The sequence below is a fragment of the Ochotona princeps genome, chromosome 2, assembly GCF_030435755.1.
Source record: "Ochotona princeps isolate mOchPri1 chromosome 2, mOchPri1.hap1, whole genome shotgun sequence".
In the NCBI taxonomy this organism is placed as follows: domain Eukaryota; kingdom Metazoa; phylum Chordata; class Mammalia; order Lagomorpha; family Ochotonidae; genus Ochotona; species Ochotona princeps.
Window position 1 is genome coordinate 158,626,557 of NC_080833.1, and position 16,668 is coordinate 158,643,224.

At 42.8% G+C, this 16,668-nt stretch overlaps 1 protein-coding gene across 10 annotated transcripts in view; it reads right to left on the reverse strand.

The window, feature by feature from the left end:
• The window catches only part of PRRC2C (proline rich coiled-coil 2C), an 80,018-nt gene that overhangs the window by 50,776 nt on the left and 12,574 nt on the right, over positions 1-16,668 (reverse strand). For 7 of the 10 annotated variants that reach the window (XM_058660664.1, XM_058660661.1, XM_058660660.1 and 4 more), the window contains exons 2-5: positions 6,314-6,492; positions 4,790-4,967; positions 3,107-3,216; positions 1,922-2,047 (exon numbers count right to left, since the gene is read on the reverse strand). In XM_058660664.1, coding sequence (XP_058516647.1) covers positions 1,922-2,047; positions 3,107-3,216; positions 4,790-4,967; positions 6,314-6,425 — 526 coding nt within the window. In that variant the 5' untranslated portion in view covers positions 6,426-6,492. The remainder of the gene's footprint in view (positions 1-1,921; positions 2,048-3,106; positions 3,217-4,789; positions 4,968-6,313; positions 6,493-16,668) is intronic. The other 3 variants (XM_058660665.1, XM_058660662.1, XM_058660668.1) reach the window with 1 other exon arrangement.

A 16,668-nucleotide genomic window follows, 5' to 3' on the forward strand; every position in this document is an offset into this window, starting at 1 on the left:
ACCAGGGTGCAACCATAAGCAATAACCAAGATTCATAGGATAGCACTGCAAATTTTCTATGAAAATTCATCAATATTTGATAAAATTAAAAATGCTGTCCTTGACATCAGTGCTGTAGAGTAATGGGTAAAGTTCCTACCTATTGTGCTGGCACTTCTTACAGGAGCCCAAAAAATTCAAGGCCCTGCTGTTTCACTTCCAACTGACTTCTTGCTAATGTCTCTAGGTCCAAATGTCTGGACCCTTACACCAACTTGGGAGACTCAGAAGCTCCTGGTTTCAGAATGGCTCTGCCCCAGCCACTGCAGCTATTTGGGTAGTGAGCCAGCAGATGGAAGATCAATCCTTCTTTGTGTGATTTTTTAAAAGCCTCAAACAAAACGACAGCCATTCTCAGTCCACATCATATAGTTATGCTTTAGGGTAAAGCATCAGATTTTTCCAATGGAAGGAGATATACAACCCCAAAGGCTTGGCAGAGCTGGCCACACTCTGCCAGCTGTAAGTGCTATAGCTCATCTATTTTTTTTTTTAAAGAAACTGATAAGTAGTCAGAATCCAAGAGGGCCTGAACGGTTTTTATCTCCTGATATTCACATCCTGTTGACTCTAGAACTATATTAGGATTAGTTTATATCATGTATAGAACACAGCAGAATTGGGAGCACACCACTGTGCAGATTCCATCTTTTGAGTGGCGGATGTTTCTCATTTTCAGGAGGCCCACACACTAAAGAGCCCACCGTCACACAAGTAAGCTCCAGCCAACAACTTCAATACAGCTATCTGGCTGTCCCTCAGCCATCCTCCCAACGAAGCTCATCTTAGATTTCTGACCCTCTAGTTTGAGAACAACTGCCATAAAGGAACCTCTTCATGTGTGCTGTGTCTTCTGAGATACTACTTGTTAATGACAATAAGAAACTATCACAGTAAGACATGCAGTGAGTTAAGCCTTGCCTGTAATCCCAGCATGCTAGAGCACTGGTTCAAGTTCTACTTCTGCTCCAGCTCCCTGTTAATGTGTCTGGGCTAGCCGCGGTTAGTTAACGGACCATGTGTTTGGGCCCATGACACACACATGGGAAATCAAAGCGGACCCTAGATTCTTGGTTTCAGTCGGCCTGGCCTTGACTGTAAGGCTATTTGGGGAGTGAACCAGATTATGGAGGATATCTTATCTCTCTGTGTATCACCCTCTGTAACTCCACCTTTTAAATAAATTAACACACTTTTCAAAACTGCTTCCTAGTTTGAGCTCAGCAAGCACAGACAAACAGAATATAAGTAGGAAATAAGTGAGTCACTGTCATTTACAAATAACTATGTATTACAAAAAAGCATGCTCAAAATGGAACCACTGATGCCCCTAGTCATTTGGGTATGTTATTAAAAGACAGCTTTTGATCGAATAAGATGTTGAATAAAAGGCAAAATTTCTTTTTGGTTAAAGAGTTATTTATTTGAAATGCAAGAGTTATAGAGGAAGGGAGAGGCAGAGAGAGCTCTTGTACCTGCGGATTCACTCCCCAACTAGCTGCAACGGCAAGGGCTAGAACAGTCTGAAACCAGGAGCCAGGAGCGTGATTCAGGACCCCTACGTGGGGGGCTGATGTGCAAGCCCTGCTTTCCCAGGCACATCAGCAAGGACTAGAATAGCTTCAACTGGCACTCACCTGGAATGCCAGCACTGCAGGCCACAGCTTAACACCACAGGACCCCAATTTCGTATTTCTAAGTTTTCTAATTATAGTGATACTGCTGGTACCAAAAAATTAGGTTGCATAGCAAGCAGGAAACAGTACTAGTCTTTTTTAAACTAGGCAATTTATAAATACTATAGAAATCAGAAAGTACCATCACAAAATAAAACACAACATGATCTTACTCTGTACTTTCATTAAATAGAACGTAGTCTTACTTGGTGGGCGTAAACTGGGTCCAGGTCCATAGCTGTCATCATTCGATTCTTTTTCTTTTTTTTCTTGATCCCCAGCTGCCTGCAGGCTAGGAAACTCTTGCTGAAATTGACTGTTCACTTGGATTCCTATGGATCAAAATAAATAAGTAAATAAAAATAAAAGCAAATTTTACATTATAGATAACTAAAACAACCCTCCTCCTAGGATAGAGCTCTCTGCCTCTTTTCTTTTGAATTCACCCACATTTATAGTAACTATTCACAGCCACACAGTTGCATTTCTAGACTCCTTTGGAAATCTAATGAATAGCCAGGAGATAAAAATCTATAAAACCTAGATGAAACTACGCCAAATACCATTCTTGAAAATTATTTAAGACAACTGGGTAAGAGAGGAGTTTAATGTTTTTCTTTAATTATAACTCCTTACATTTTGAATAAGCATAAGCTTTCTTTGCTAAAACAGTTAAGAATTAGTTCAAGTTACAGCACTAAAACAGACTATAGGAATGAATGAACACTGCAAGTTGCAAAGTGACATTAACATGTATTCATTTAAAAAATTTTTCCTGGACATAGTGATTGCATCTCAGTATCCATCTACCTGAGCTATCTACTTTTCATTATTTATAACTTATGCAAATTAAAACAGCACCCTTTATTAGGTTGAGGGCCTAGACCGATTGTGAATTTTGTTTTATAGAAATTTTCTGTTGTGTGTAAGAATGAAAATTAACTTCTGTTGAGAATTCGATCATTTCTTGGGATCAATGTTTTATGCTATGGTAACTATCCTAGAGTTCATCTTTTCCCAATAATGACAGCACATCTGAAACAGGAGAGACTGTGGTATAAACAGATGAACACCGTATTTTCAAAACAATCTACACAATGTATAGTTCTACTACAGGTACAGACTTCAACTGTACATATAACAGGAAAGAGAAGATAACAGAGGAATCTTAAAGACGTCCCTTTTAATTGCTGTCACTGCATCTTACATAGGTCCTGATGCTGAAATTATTTAAGCTAAGAGATTTTGTTTTAGAATACTCTTTTTCTAGGGCCTGAATTTATCTTCGTTGTGTTTTCTACCCTAATGAAAATGCAGTCAGCCCCTTATCTCCTGCATGGCTGCTCAGTAACTGTCGAGGTTATGAGTTTTAATAGCCAATGGCCACTTACCATCTCCTTGCCCACCTTGCTTGTTACTGGCCCATGACTTGGGAGCAGGTGCTACTTCTGGGGGAGCTGCAACTCCAGGTTTTGGCTGTGCTGGTGGCACTTCTGGCATTCTTTAAAAATAAAATAAAATATATAAATATATTTATATATAGATTCTGTTACGTCAGATACTGTTACATTTAAATAGATAAAATTACTGAATTAAGAATATATGTACAAATAATTTTGGCTAAATATTTACTAAAATACATCTTTTATAAATGTTTCCCCTCTGAAACATTCCTTTAAATATGGCTGTTTTGGGTTTCATCCTACATTTAAATAACTCAATGCAATAGCAACTTTTGTTTTCTACCAATTTTATCATTATTATTATCTTAGACATTTATTAAATATAGCTTTGAAAAAATGTTTTGAAGAGGTGAACATTATAATTAGAATAACAGCATATGCATATAGACAGTCTAGACTAGCAGAATCAGCTAAGGGCTGAGACTCAGTAAGCCCTCCATGTTGACAGGGTACCCCGTTTACTCACTGACGTCATGCAGAGGTTAACATTAGTATCCATCCCAGTGAGTAAAAAATATTCATAAAAGGTCTGTAGTACATATTCTTTTGTAATAAGACAATGCTTAAAAACACAAAGGTAGTTAACCCACTCAGAGAGGAACTCAGTACAGTGGTTAAGATGCTGCTTGGAAAAGACGCCTATATCCTGAGTGTCTATGTTCATGTCCTGGCCCTATTACTCTTTCCAGCTTCTGGGTTAAAGCATACCCGGGAGACAGTGGTTGATAACACAAGCACTGGGGTTCTTACCACTGGTTTGGGAGACCTGAATTGAATTCCCAGCTCCTGGCTTCAGCCTAGCCCAGCACTGGCTGTTGTAAGCATGTGAAGTATAAATTAGTGGATAGAGAAGCGTTTCACTTTTTCTCTTCCAAATAATATAAACATAAAATTATTTGTATTTAGCTAAGTCATTCATCTACACACAGATGGCTAAATAGCTGCTGAAGTATGACCAACACACAAACTATTCTACCCCAGCTTTTTTGTTAACTCCTGGTTACTGAATACGGACTGCGAATTTCAATGTTCGAGACATTCTCCTCATCTTGCTAGCACAGGCATCGCATATGGGTGCTGTTTCCTGTCCTGGCAGCTCCACTTCCCATCCAGCTCTCCTGCTTATGGACTGGGAAAGCAGTAGAGGATGGCCCAAAGCTTTGGGACCCTACACCCATGTCAAAGGCCCAAAAAACTCCTGCCTTCGGATGGACTCATCTGCCACTACGGCCATTTGGAAGCGACCAGAGGATGGGATATCTTTCTGCCTTTCCTTTTCTTCGTAAATCTGATCTGTCTTTCCAATAAAAGTAAAATGAATCTTAGCAAAAAAAAAAAAGGTTTAACTACTCACCATATTAGAAAGAGAATGTCTACCTTGGTGATATTTGGAGGGGAAAGGGCCTGATTCATGCTATCTGATGAACAATTCTGATAAACAATTCTGTCATCTATTTTACCACAGCAAACAAAAATGCTGACCTAAACCTAGCCATGGACATTAATGAAGTTATTACAGACACTTTAAAAAAGAGTCAAGCACCCAGCACATGGTAGGTGCCCTAACAGAAACTTCCTGTAAAGAGGGAAGGATTCCAAGTTTTGACTCACTTCTCTTCTTCGTGTGGCTCTTGTTTTGATGCCCAGCCTGAGCCATCTTTAGGTACAATGTTCACATTAGGATCGTTGCCTTTGTTTTCCGCTTTGAGACTTGGGAGATTAGCAGGTGGAGGCATGCGCCTTGAAATACCAACTTTTCCAAGACTTTGTAATCCATGTCGAGCTGCAACTAAAAGATTGATAACATCAACTTTCTTAGAACATCTGTCTTACTAGCCATTTCATTCTTCACGTTACGAAAAAAGACAAAAATGAGCAGATTCGGGCCAGATGGGATGGCTTAGTGTTGAAAGAATCACTTGCATGCACTGGGATCCCATACGTGTACCAGTTCTAATCCCGGCAGCTCCACTTCCCATCCAGCTCCCTGCTCATGGCCTGGGAAAGCAGTAGAGGATGGCCGAAAGCCTTGGGACCCTGCACCCATGTGGGAAGTGAACTAGTGGATGGGAGATCTTTGTCTTCTCTGCAAATCTGCCTTTCCAATAAAAATAAATAAATCTTAAGAAAAAAAAAAGGGGGAGAAAAATAAACATGCATCTAGAAATTAACAGAATTGTTAGTTACGATTATTCCAAACATCTTAAAGTAAGAATTTTAAATTAAGTTATACATGCACAACACAATTTCAGCACTGGTTTGAGTCTAGCTGTTCCACTTTACAACCAGCTCTTGCTACTGAGCCTGGGAGGGCAGGAGACTGGCCCAAGCCCTCAGGCCCCTGCACCCACACGGGAGATCCAGGAGCTCAGACTCCTGACTTTGGACAGGCTCAGCCTGAGCTCTCTCTCTGGGGAGTGAACCAGCAGATGGAGGATCTCTTTCTCTTTCAATAATAACTCTTCCAAAAAAAATCTTAAAACACACATACAAGAAATACAGGACTTTATTGCTAAAAAGGCACTAAGTATTAACATCGCATTGCACCTATCAATCTCAAGTTTTCCTCTTAAAGGTATATATATTTCTGGTTATTTGGTGCTGACACAAAGGGAAAAACAAAACATTCAAAAATGGTTTCCTAAAAGGGTAAGTTTAAGATTCAGATTCCGTGAAAAATGTACACATACATTAAAAGGCCAGAAAAAATAGGAATGCAGTAGGAAATATCTTCAGAAGAAATGAACCTACATCCCTCAGCAACGCCTAAGAACAGGGATTGGAAATCTCAAGAGGAAGTGAAATGGAACAGGCAGGCAGCAACCTTAGACTCAATAAAGTCATACCCCATCCCCATGTAATAGTCTGCCTACCTCCCATGGGACTGGAGGACTGCAATCACTCCCTTTCCAGCTCACCAGAAGCCAGATAATGGCAAACACAGATCAAATTAGCAACATCTCCCTCCCTCTTTTCCCACTCTATACACAACGTATCTCTGCAATTTCCTTACCTTTTAAACAAACTTCACACACACATGCACGACTGCAGTAAAGTTAAGTATGTCCTGGCTTCTCACGCTAGCACTTACAGAACACCAAGCCCAGTAATCAAGAGCCACTTCATTTTACTCACCTGTAGTTTTCTGAGTTTCTAATGATTTTCCCTTGTAAGTATTAAACAAACTGAGTGTCGCATATTTTTTCCCATCCTTCGCTTTCGTGCTCTGGCCTGACTTCTCCGACATTTCAGTAGAAACTCATCGAGTCCACAGCCTCCTGCCACACCCCTTAAAACCAGTCTTTAAGATGCACCTAAGAAAGAAAAGAATAACTTTAGAATTTATTAGTAACTAAAAACTCAGTAAGTCCAAAAAAACAGAAATTAAAAAAAAAAAAAAAAAGCAAAAAACACCCCGAGCAGATTTCATAGTTGTCTTTAATACTGCAAAATTCCAACAGCTAATACATGGCACAAAATTAATAAATTGCTATGCATGTATTACTTATGGTTTCTAACAGCTTAAAGCTATTATAGAAAATGCAGGTTATAATCCATGCTCAGATCAATGTTCCAACGGTGATCTCTAGAATAGATACACGATTCAATTTAACTGGCTTGAATTTACAAGCATCATACTCAACACACACACAGAATCCAACCATATGACAACACCATTTATCTACTACAAATGATGTATCTGTACTTTCAGGCAGTCTGTCCCCAACAAAGGTGTATGAAATGCACCCTATTTATTCCATAAAGGGTAAAATACTTCTTCACAAATACAAGATTGATCCATCAGCTGAATCCTTGGCTTCCTGCTATTATAGATCCTAGCAGGCAGTGGTGATGGCTTAAAGTGACTGGATTCCTGGTTCTTGATGGTGGCATGCAGGTATTTGGGGTGTGAATTAGTGGCTGCTCTCTCTTGCCTCATCTCAAATTAAAAAAAAAAATTTTTAATAAATAAAAAGGGATACAAAAAAAAATCTTCATAAATAAAAAGAGATACAAAAATCATCTTGTACCACTTCCCTTTCATTTACCAAAGTTTCGCACGAGGGCTTACTTGGGAGTTCAGACTGGAGAAGTGCAGCAGCTAACTCTATCACAGACATCATCACTGAGGAGTGACGCACAGCACAGATCCGAGTAAGCATGTCACGGAGGGATGCAGAGTCAAACCTACGGACTGTGCATGTGCCAACTGCATCCCAGCCAGGGTATCGCGCGACATGGACACAAACTGTTACATACAACATGTATGCAGTTATAAAGCTCTGTACCATCCTATCCTTCAGGTCACTGCAGTGAATAACCTTACCAGTTAGTATGTCAGTTTTACAGAACAGGAGGTTGGGGGTAAATTAGGATCCCAGCCTGTGCGAGGCAACGACTTTAACCGCTAGGCTACCATGCCAGGTCCCATGTACACATTTTTTTTTTTTTGTCAGCTACCATTATTCAGGTTTACTCATCTAGAGAAGACCTAAATAACTATTGAGTTTAACTCATTTTGTCTACCTCTGCAGAGTAACAGTGAATGAATACTAATTATAGTACTAAGATTTGAGTTGAACACAAGAAAAAATTGTGAGGTGATGACTTTCCAGTTATTAGTAATATTCAGTGGGAACCTGAGAGCTACGTCCTAGTCACACTGCAGAGGAGTCTGGCGTGCGGAACGGCAGCTTGTTTCTTTTCTTTCTTTTTTTTTTAAACTACATTTATTTCATTTTATGACATTGTTTCATAGGCTCTGTGATTCCCAACTCCTCCCCACACACTGAATTCCTCCACATTGTTACAGTAGTACAGATCATAACCAGTCATGATTCCTTCGTGGACCATGCACAGTCCAGCATCTTACTGTCCAGATAAAGTTAACAGTTTCATTGGGAAACCATCCCTGGTCTCAAAGTAGAGCTGGCAGAATATCATCTCCTCCAATGAAAAACCATAACACAACTTCAACAACAATTTACAATATCATGAAGTTAACTGACATGGTACTGAGCGACCAGTATGTTAGAAAATGCAAGTCCTTAACCACATCCTGTGACTACTTCATTGTCATCTCAATTATAGCTCATACACAACCGGCTGCTATACACCTTAAAATAGTCATATGGTACTATTCAGCTATCTTGTGTCTATTTTCATTTATATATTTAGCAGCTTAAAAGTATTCAAGTGTGATTTCTACTGAACTACGCGAAATTTAGGATAGTTCAAACAGGTTCATACCTCAAACAAGCCATATGTTAACAGTTGAGGAGCAGAACAGTTTTAGGAGGGGTGTGCAGAGAAATCTTCAGTACCTTAGTGAGGAGTAACAAACTGTGTCCTACACCTAGTTAGGTGTATGGGAGTCCAAACTGATTGTTTCCTGTCTGTTTTAAGCTTTCCTTATTGGTCTCTGTTTATTTGATCTGATTTTTTTTGGGTGGGGTGGTGTTCCGGAGCGACCCTGACGGTCACTGCAAGAGAGGCTGTGGAGCCAAAGTTGGAACTGAGTTAGGATCAGAGAAAGCTCCCCTCCCGAGTCCCAAAGGAATTTTACTGTTCTTCTGTTTCTGAGGACCGCTCAGAGCTCCTGGCTGTTGTTCCGATGACATTAGATCCTGTGAGGAAGGATCTGGGCTTCTTCCATCCCGTGTGGGAGATCCAATAGGGAATGGATGACCTCAGAGTTCTCCGCCTGCTAGGGCGCTCCAATTCCCTGTGGTCTCCTTGACAGATGGGATATAGTCCTTGGCACCCACACTGGTAGTCCTTGGTGAGGATCCAGGAGTCTCCAGGGTTGGGATACAAGCCTCCCCCTGTCCTCCTGCTCCACTCTGGGGTCCCCCTCTGCTCTGTGCATATGACCTATTGTTAAAGTACACATTTGTAACAAACCACGGAGCTAAGCTGGAAAAGGATTCACTTACAACCAAAATAAGTATACTAACACACAAATAGCTTTTTACCATATAGAACTAAAATTAATTAATCATATGCCCAAAGTGCTAATAATGATAGTGTGAAAAGGAACAAACTTCTAGAATGTATCTTATTAATTCATCTTCAACATTGATTTGGGACAGATATAGGAATATTCACCTGCAATAATAAAGAGAGTAAATGCTCATTATTTGATAAAATCAAGATTAACACAGATTTTCTATTAGTTAAAATAAAAAGGAACTAGCATTATCAAGAAAGAGCTAAGCTGGTCCTTGTGACACAGTGCATAAAGCACACAGCTGTATTTGGTGCTGGTGCTCCTGCTTGGGGTACCAGTTTCTCTGTTTCAATGCAGGCTTTCTGCTAACACACCTAGAGACCACTGTGATGGCTCAAATACTTGGGTTCCTGCTATCCATATGGGAGACTGGCTGGAGTTCCCCACTCCTGGCCCACACCCAGTCATGTGTAACAAAAAAGGCGACTTGCTCTTTAACCCTTATTTGATGGCTAAAATTTACCAAATCTTGGAACTTCTCACCCCATCACTATTGGGAAACCCTCTTTCCGTCAAAAGGAACAACATCTTTAAGCTACAAAATTTAAGAGCAAATGAGCAAATCTATAAACCCATTCATATCTGTACTAATACCCTCTTCCTCCTACCACTTTACTGCTTTAGTACACCTAGGTGTCATCAGGAAACTCATTAGAAATGCAAATTATAAGGCTCTACCCCAAACATTCAACAAAATTGAACTCTGAGCACGGAACCTAACACCGTTTTACTCCAACTTGATTCTAAGGCTCATGAAATCTACTATCTTATTATCTGCTAACAACTTACTGCAAACAGTTACGTCTATTTTTAAAATAAGTAATCTGAGAAAGAAGCCCAACCTAGCAATTCATGTCTGTGTCCCACCTGGCATTAAAGTATCTATTCCTGGTTCTATCTCCCAAATCCAGTTTTGTTCATGTAGACTCTGGAAAGCAGATGTGATGGCTCAAATGACTGTACTCCTATCACCCCCATGGCAGTTTCGGGCTCCCAGCTCTGATTCTAAACAAAATCAGTCTGAAGGCATTTGTGAAGCAACTCTGCAGATGGGTGTTCCCTTGTTCAAAAACAGTAAGTGAGAAACTCCTCCAGGACCATGGAACCTGCAGTTCTTTTTGATGGCTGGGGTTCTGAGTCCAGTGGCTCAGTTGGAAGGATCTCCAAAGAAACTTCATCTGAGTTGACCCCAGACCTGATTCTTGTGTGTGCCTGCCAATGCTGAGTCCGGCACAGTCTGTCAGCCTAATCAGCCTGTGCACATGCTGGTGGTTGCAATTGCTGGGTCAGTTCTGTCTCCAGCTCTCTTTTAAACAAACCAGTGGGTTTTGCAGCCCAGCCTGATCCTGCCCACCACATTCAGCCTTCACAGACACTAGCAGGAACTGTAGCCTAGTCCAACTGGCCTGCAATAACCCCACCAGTCCCGTCCCGTGCCTGCCAGTATGTACAGCAGACTTGTCCCGTATGTCTCACACGCCAATACACGTCACTGGGCACTGACGCCTAATTCAACCCAACCAGCTGCATTATCCTGCTAGACTCTGTCTAGCCACGTCTGCCCCTGTCCTGTTCTCACGCTCACCAGAGTGGCAACCCAAGTGGGAGGTGCCCACTGTTTCCCTACTGGGCCCATTCCCACTCCTGGATCCTGCACGCTCCAGGTGGTTCTGTAGTTTAATTTCACAGATTTTACCCCTTCTCGCCCCACCAACTCCCCGGGCCAGCACCTGCCACCTGATGCTGTGGCAAAACCCAACCAATCCACATCGACTCTGACTTATGCTTGCACCAGTAGGAACAGTCAACCCAGCCTGGCTTTCCCCCGATCAAGCCACATGAGGCCAACAGATAATGTAGCCCTGCCCATCCCCCAGCCCAACTCATGCTCTCCAGTAGGAGTGGTGGTCCAACAGGGGAGTCCTCCACATTCCCCCTACTGGCTTCACCTCCTGCCCCCATGGGTCTCATGTGTGCTGCTTGGGTGCTGTGGCCCAGTCTGGCATGACCTGCCTCACCTCAACATTTGCCAGTGGGTGCTGTAGCCTAGCCCAGCTCACCCGGCCTCCAGTCCTGGCCCTCATGTGAACTGGCTTGTGTTGTGACCCAACCTGCCCGACCCACACTCAATTTAGTGCTTGAATTTGCCAGTGGGTGATATAAACTGGTCCACCTGGTTTGCCCCCGACCTATGCCAAAATGTATGTTGGTTGGTAATATTCCCTGGCCTGGTCTGAGCTGCACCCTATCATGGTTCTTGCACTCACCTGCAGGGAGTGTGTCCCAACAGAGGAGTTTCCCAAGCTCCTCCATCAGAATCTCTCCCAATGTCAGATCTCGTGCCTATCGGTGGGTCCATGGGCCAGCCTTACTTAGTCCACCTCCTGTCCTAGCAGAAACAGTAGCCTTTCCTGACCAGCCTTCAACCCATTGCGGTTTTTATTGTTGGGTATTACAGCCCAGCCAAGTCTAGTCCACATGCAGGCTCAGCAGGGGGCAGAGACCTAGCCTAGTCTGTCCTATACCTTCCTTGGTCCTCACGAGCATCAGTGAGTACTGGAGTCTAGCTCAGTCTGGCATATGCCAGATCCAGTACACACCTGTGCTGAGGGACACTGCAGCCATGTCCAGACCAGATGATAGCCCCCACTCTGGCCTTTGCACTCACCAGTGGGACCAACAACCCAGCCAGGATATCCCCTTAGCTCCCCAGCCAGGTCTGCTCCCAGCCATAAATCTTTTATACGTCCCAGTGGTTGCTCTGACCCAACTTAACATAGCGCCTCATCTGTCTTGGCCTTTGCCTTTGGATGTTGTAGCTTGGCCTGCCCCCAGTCTGCTCCCATTCCTGGCTCATGATATCTGGTAGGTGTGGCAGCCTAGCCTGGCATGACCTGCTCTCCACCCTGGTTTCTGCACTTGCTGGTGAACTAAGATTTGCTTGGCTCCACCCGGTCTGCTCCCTTCCAAAACCATCAGCAGGAGCTAAGACCCCAATAGGGGAGTTTCCCAAGTTCCCCCACTCAGCGCACTCCCAGATCTCACACATGCTAGCAGGTGCTAGGACCTTGCCCAGCATAGTCTGCTCCTCCATCTTGGCTTTTGAATGAGCTGGTGAATGTTGTGGCCCAGCCCACCCCACACCCTGTTTGAGGGGATGCATGCACATGCGGGTGCTGCAGCCTGGATCTGCCCAGACTGTTTCCAGCCCCATTACCCATGAGTGTTGGTGGGTTCTGTAGGCACACCTAGCTTAGCCCATCAACTTTCCAACGATTAAGTGAACCAGCAGGACTTGTATTTCCACAGGGTTGGGCCCACAAATCCCCCACAAAATCTACCCCCGGAACTGGTTCTCTCACGTGCTGGTTAGTGTCATGCCAGGCCAAATGTGACTGGAACCATGGCAGCGGTGGCGGGGGAGCTAGGATCCCCAGCGGAAAGTCTGGCCCAGCAAATTCTCCCAGCTGCAGACATGTGGCTGGGAGATTCAGACACTCACACCTCTGAGCAGATTTACCTGGACTCTGCCCACCAACATGGCGCTGATGGGCAGAGCCACGATCCCAAGCATGCCCAGAGCTGTCCAAGCCCATGATTCTCCCACTACACGGCAGTGGTGGAAGGGGAGCTGGGATCCCCAGCAGGAAGCCTGATTTGGCACAGGTTCTCCTAGCCACAGCCACATCTTTGCAACTAGTTTGGCTTCAGTGGTAAACAAATATCTCAAATTCCTTACTTCCAGAACAGTACTACGGTTCCTGAAGGTTGTATCTGACTGCATATATAGTTTTCTTTGTTTTGAATAGGTTCAGTTCTAAGTATAATACAACTAACACCATTTTAACAGAAAAATCCATCTAACATTTTTCTTAACCTAAAATGGAAACTGTTGATAAAAAGTTAAATTGAGACAGGATTTTTAAAAAATTATTTATTTTATTGGAAAGTTAGATTTACAGAGAAAAGAGGGACAGAAAGATATTCTATCCACTGGTTCACTCTCTATGTAGCCCCAACTGCTAGAGCTGAGGTGATCATGAGCCAGAAGGCTCTTCTGGGTCTCTCCTGGAACTGCTCTCCCAAGCCACTAACCAGGGAGTTCAATGGGAAGTGGAGCAACTGGAACATGAACCAATTTCCCTTTGCGATCCAGTACATGCCAGGTGAGCATTGTTAAATGGTTGCTTGGGAAACCCACATCCTATAGCCAATGTCAGTCTGAGAAGACAGCAAAGGTCAGCCTGTATGTTAGGGTTCCTGGAATTTGCAGTCCATCTGTAGATGAGAGATCTCTGTCACTCCACTCTTCAAATAAGTGAACAAATCTTTTACAAAATAAAATGTTCACGATTGAAAGCGATAATCAGACTCAATGCAACCCCTACTGAAATTCCAGGAGCAGGCCCCGCGCAGTGGCCTAGAGGCTAAAGTCCTCGCCCTGAACATGCCAGGATCCCATATGAGTATCGTTTCTAATCCCGGGAGCTCCACTTCCCATACAGCTCCCTGCTTGTGGCCTGGGAAAGCAGTCGAGGATGGCCCAAGGCCTTGGGACCCTGTACCCATGTGGGAGAGCTAGAGGAGGTTCCTGGCTCCTGGCTTCGGATTGGCGCAGCACAGGCCGTTGTGCTCACTTGGAGAGTGAATCATCGGACAGAAGATCTTCCTCTCTGTTTCTCCTCCTCTCTGTATGTCTGACTTTGCAATAAAAATAAATAAATCTTAAAAAAAAGAAATTCCAGTGGCATTTTACATAAAAAATGAAAATTCACATTTCTATGGAACCACAGAACACCTCAAACAGCCAAAGCTATCTTGACAGGAAGAAAACAGACACAATTGGATACATCACATCAAACAAGGTAGTATGGCACTACCAAAAAAGCACCCACACAGACCAATGAAACAGAATGGTGAGCAAGAAAACAGTCTCAAGGCAACACAGACAAGCCCCTGAGAACACACAGAAGGGTTAAGGACAAGCTCTTCAAAATGGCACAGGAAAACGAGTCACATGCTCAAAACCGGTATTATATTCTTACCTTGTACAACACACAAAACCAAACCCAAACTTAATGAAACAAAACTGAACCCAATACAGACCTACAGACCTCACTAAATTCTTGGAAGACAGAAGAAGAGTTCCTTGAAATTCACCTTTGCAACAGCTTTTTGGATATCATATCAAAAGTTTAGTCAGCAAGAGAGAAAATAAACAAGTGGGATTACATTAAATTAAATCAAAATCAAATCTGCTCAGCAATGAAATAATCAACAAAATGAAAGGATAACCTATACAACAGGAGATTAAAAGGTTATTAACCCTACAGAAGAAACAAGACAGAAAATGCTTAAGAATTGGCAAAGTATATGAAGAGGTATTTTTCCAAAGAAAACAATGCCCAATAGATCCATGAAAAGGTGCTTAATACCATTACCTGGATAAATGCCAATCAAAAATACAATAAGATCACCACATACCAATTATGATGGCTTATTATTAAAGATAAAACATAGGTGTTAGCAAGGATGAGAAGATGACCTGTGCACACTGTTGACAGAAATATAAATCAGTGGGCCCGGTGGCGTGGTCCAGCGGCTAAAGTTCTTGCCTTGAATGTGCTGGGATCCCATACGGGTGCCAGTTCTAATCCCGGAAGCTCCACTTCCCATCCTGCTCCCTGCTTGTGGCCTGGGAAGGCAGTCGAGAACGGCCCAAAGCCTTGGGACCCTGCACCTGTGTGGGAGACCTGGAGGAAGTTCCTGGCTCCTGGCTTCAGATTGGCACAGAACCAGCCATTTTGCTCACTTGGGGAGTGAATCATCGGACGGAAGATCTTCCTCTCTGTCTCTCCTCCTCTCTGTATATCTAACTTTCAAATTAAAAAAAAAAATCTTTAACAAAAAAAAAAAGAAAGAAATATAAATCAGTACAGCCATTATGGTAAGCAATATAGATTCATCAAAAACAAAATACCACATGATCATAATCCCTCCTCACAGAACCACTCCAAGTGCTCACTGACAGTGAGTAAAGAGATTATGGCTTCTCCTTCCGGCACAACATTCAGTTTTTCAAAAGGAGATACTACATGGGTCAGCACCTTGGTCTAACCAGTTGAACCTCTGCCTGTAATTCTCTTGTGTTCCAGTCTGCGTCTTGGCCACTCCATTTGTCATTCAGCTCCCTGGAAGACGGCCCAAACCCTCCTTATCCCACTGTGAGACCGGAAAGAAGCTCAGTCTCTTGGCTTAGGTCAGACCCAACTCTGGCAGTTGTGCCCATTCGAAGAGTAAACCAGCAGTATTTTTAATCACTCTGTAACTACCTTACAAACAAATAAAAACTTACCTTTTGGTGGGGGGAAGATACACTTTCTTTTGTGGCAACAATGAAAATTTACAGGACATTAAATCAAGTAAAATATTTCACAATTTTCTGAGTGGATCTGAGATGTTCTTAACACACATGTATCTATGTAACGTGACCCATGTAACAGGATGGATGACTAACAGTAGTAATTTCAGATGTGTGCCAATAGAACACACATATTCCTCATTTTTAAAAAAGAAACCATGGGCTAACGCTGTGTTAAAGTGTGTCAAGTTGCTGCCTGTGATGTATAAGCACTGGTTCCCTGCCTGGCTGTTCCACATTGAATCCAGCTCCCTCTAAAGTCCTAGGAAAAACAGCAAAAGATGGTCCAAGGACTTGGGCCCCTTTCAGCCATTTGGGAAACTCAGATGAAGTACCCTTTCAAATAAACATTTAAAAAAGAAAACAAGTTTTCCTTTTTAAAAACGTTTTCATTTTTTTTAATGGCACAGACAAATCAGATTTATGTGAAGACAGAATAAAGAAAGATCTCCCATCCACTGATTCACTCCCCAAATAGCTGCTATGGCCAAAGCTGAGCCAGTTTACAGCCAGGAGCTTCTTCCGGGTCTCCCATGCGGGTGGCAGGGTCTCAATGCCTCCGACCACGCCACACTGCTTTCCCAGGCCACAAGCAGGGAGCTGCATGGGAAGTGGAGCAGAGGGGACAGGAACCAGCGCCCAAATCAAATTCCTGTGCTTGCAAGGTGAGAATTAGCCATCTGAGCCATCGTGCTGTGCCCAAAAGGTTTTCTTAAGTCATACAAATTTTCTAAATACAAATAAATAAATGCAAAGTAAAAGTCCTATGTAAGGTCAAAATACAAGTTCCTACAAATATTTCCTAGGAGTCATCTTTGAGTAGTTTTTAAGCTTGTTTCATTTTGAAGGAACTCCTGCTAACGCATCAAAGTATACAGTGGGTGTATTCCAAAGAAAGAGAGAGAAACAACCGACTACACAGAGCAGAACAGAAACATCTATGCTCTCAGAGGCGCTAGGTATCTCCTCCTTTCTCAAGTTTTACAGTACTCAATATTCCGGGGGCGGGGGAGAAGCATATGAGAAGATAGGATTGTGACAGAAACGCAATCAAAAGGA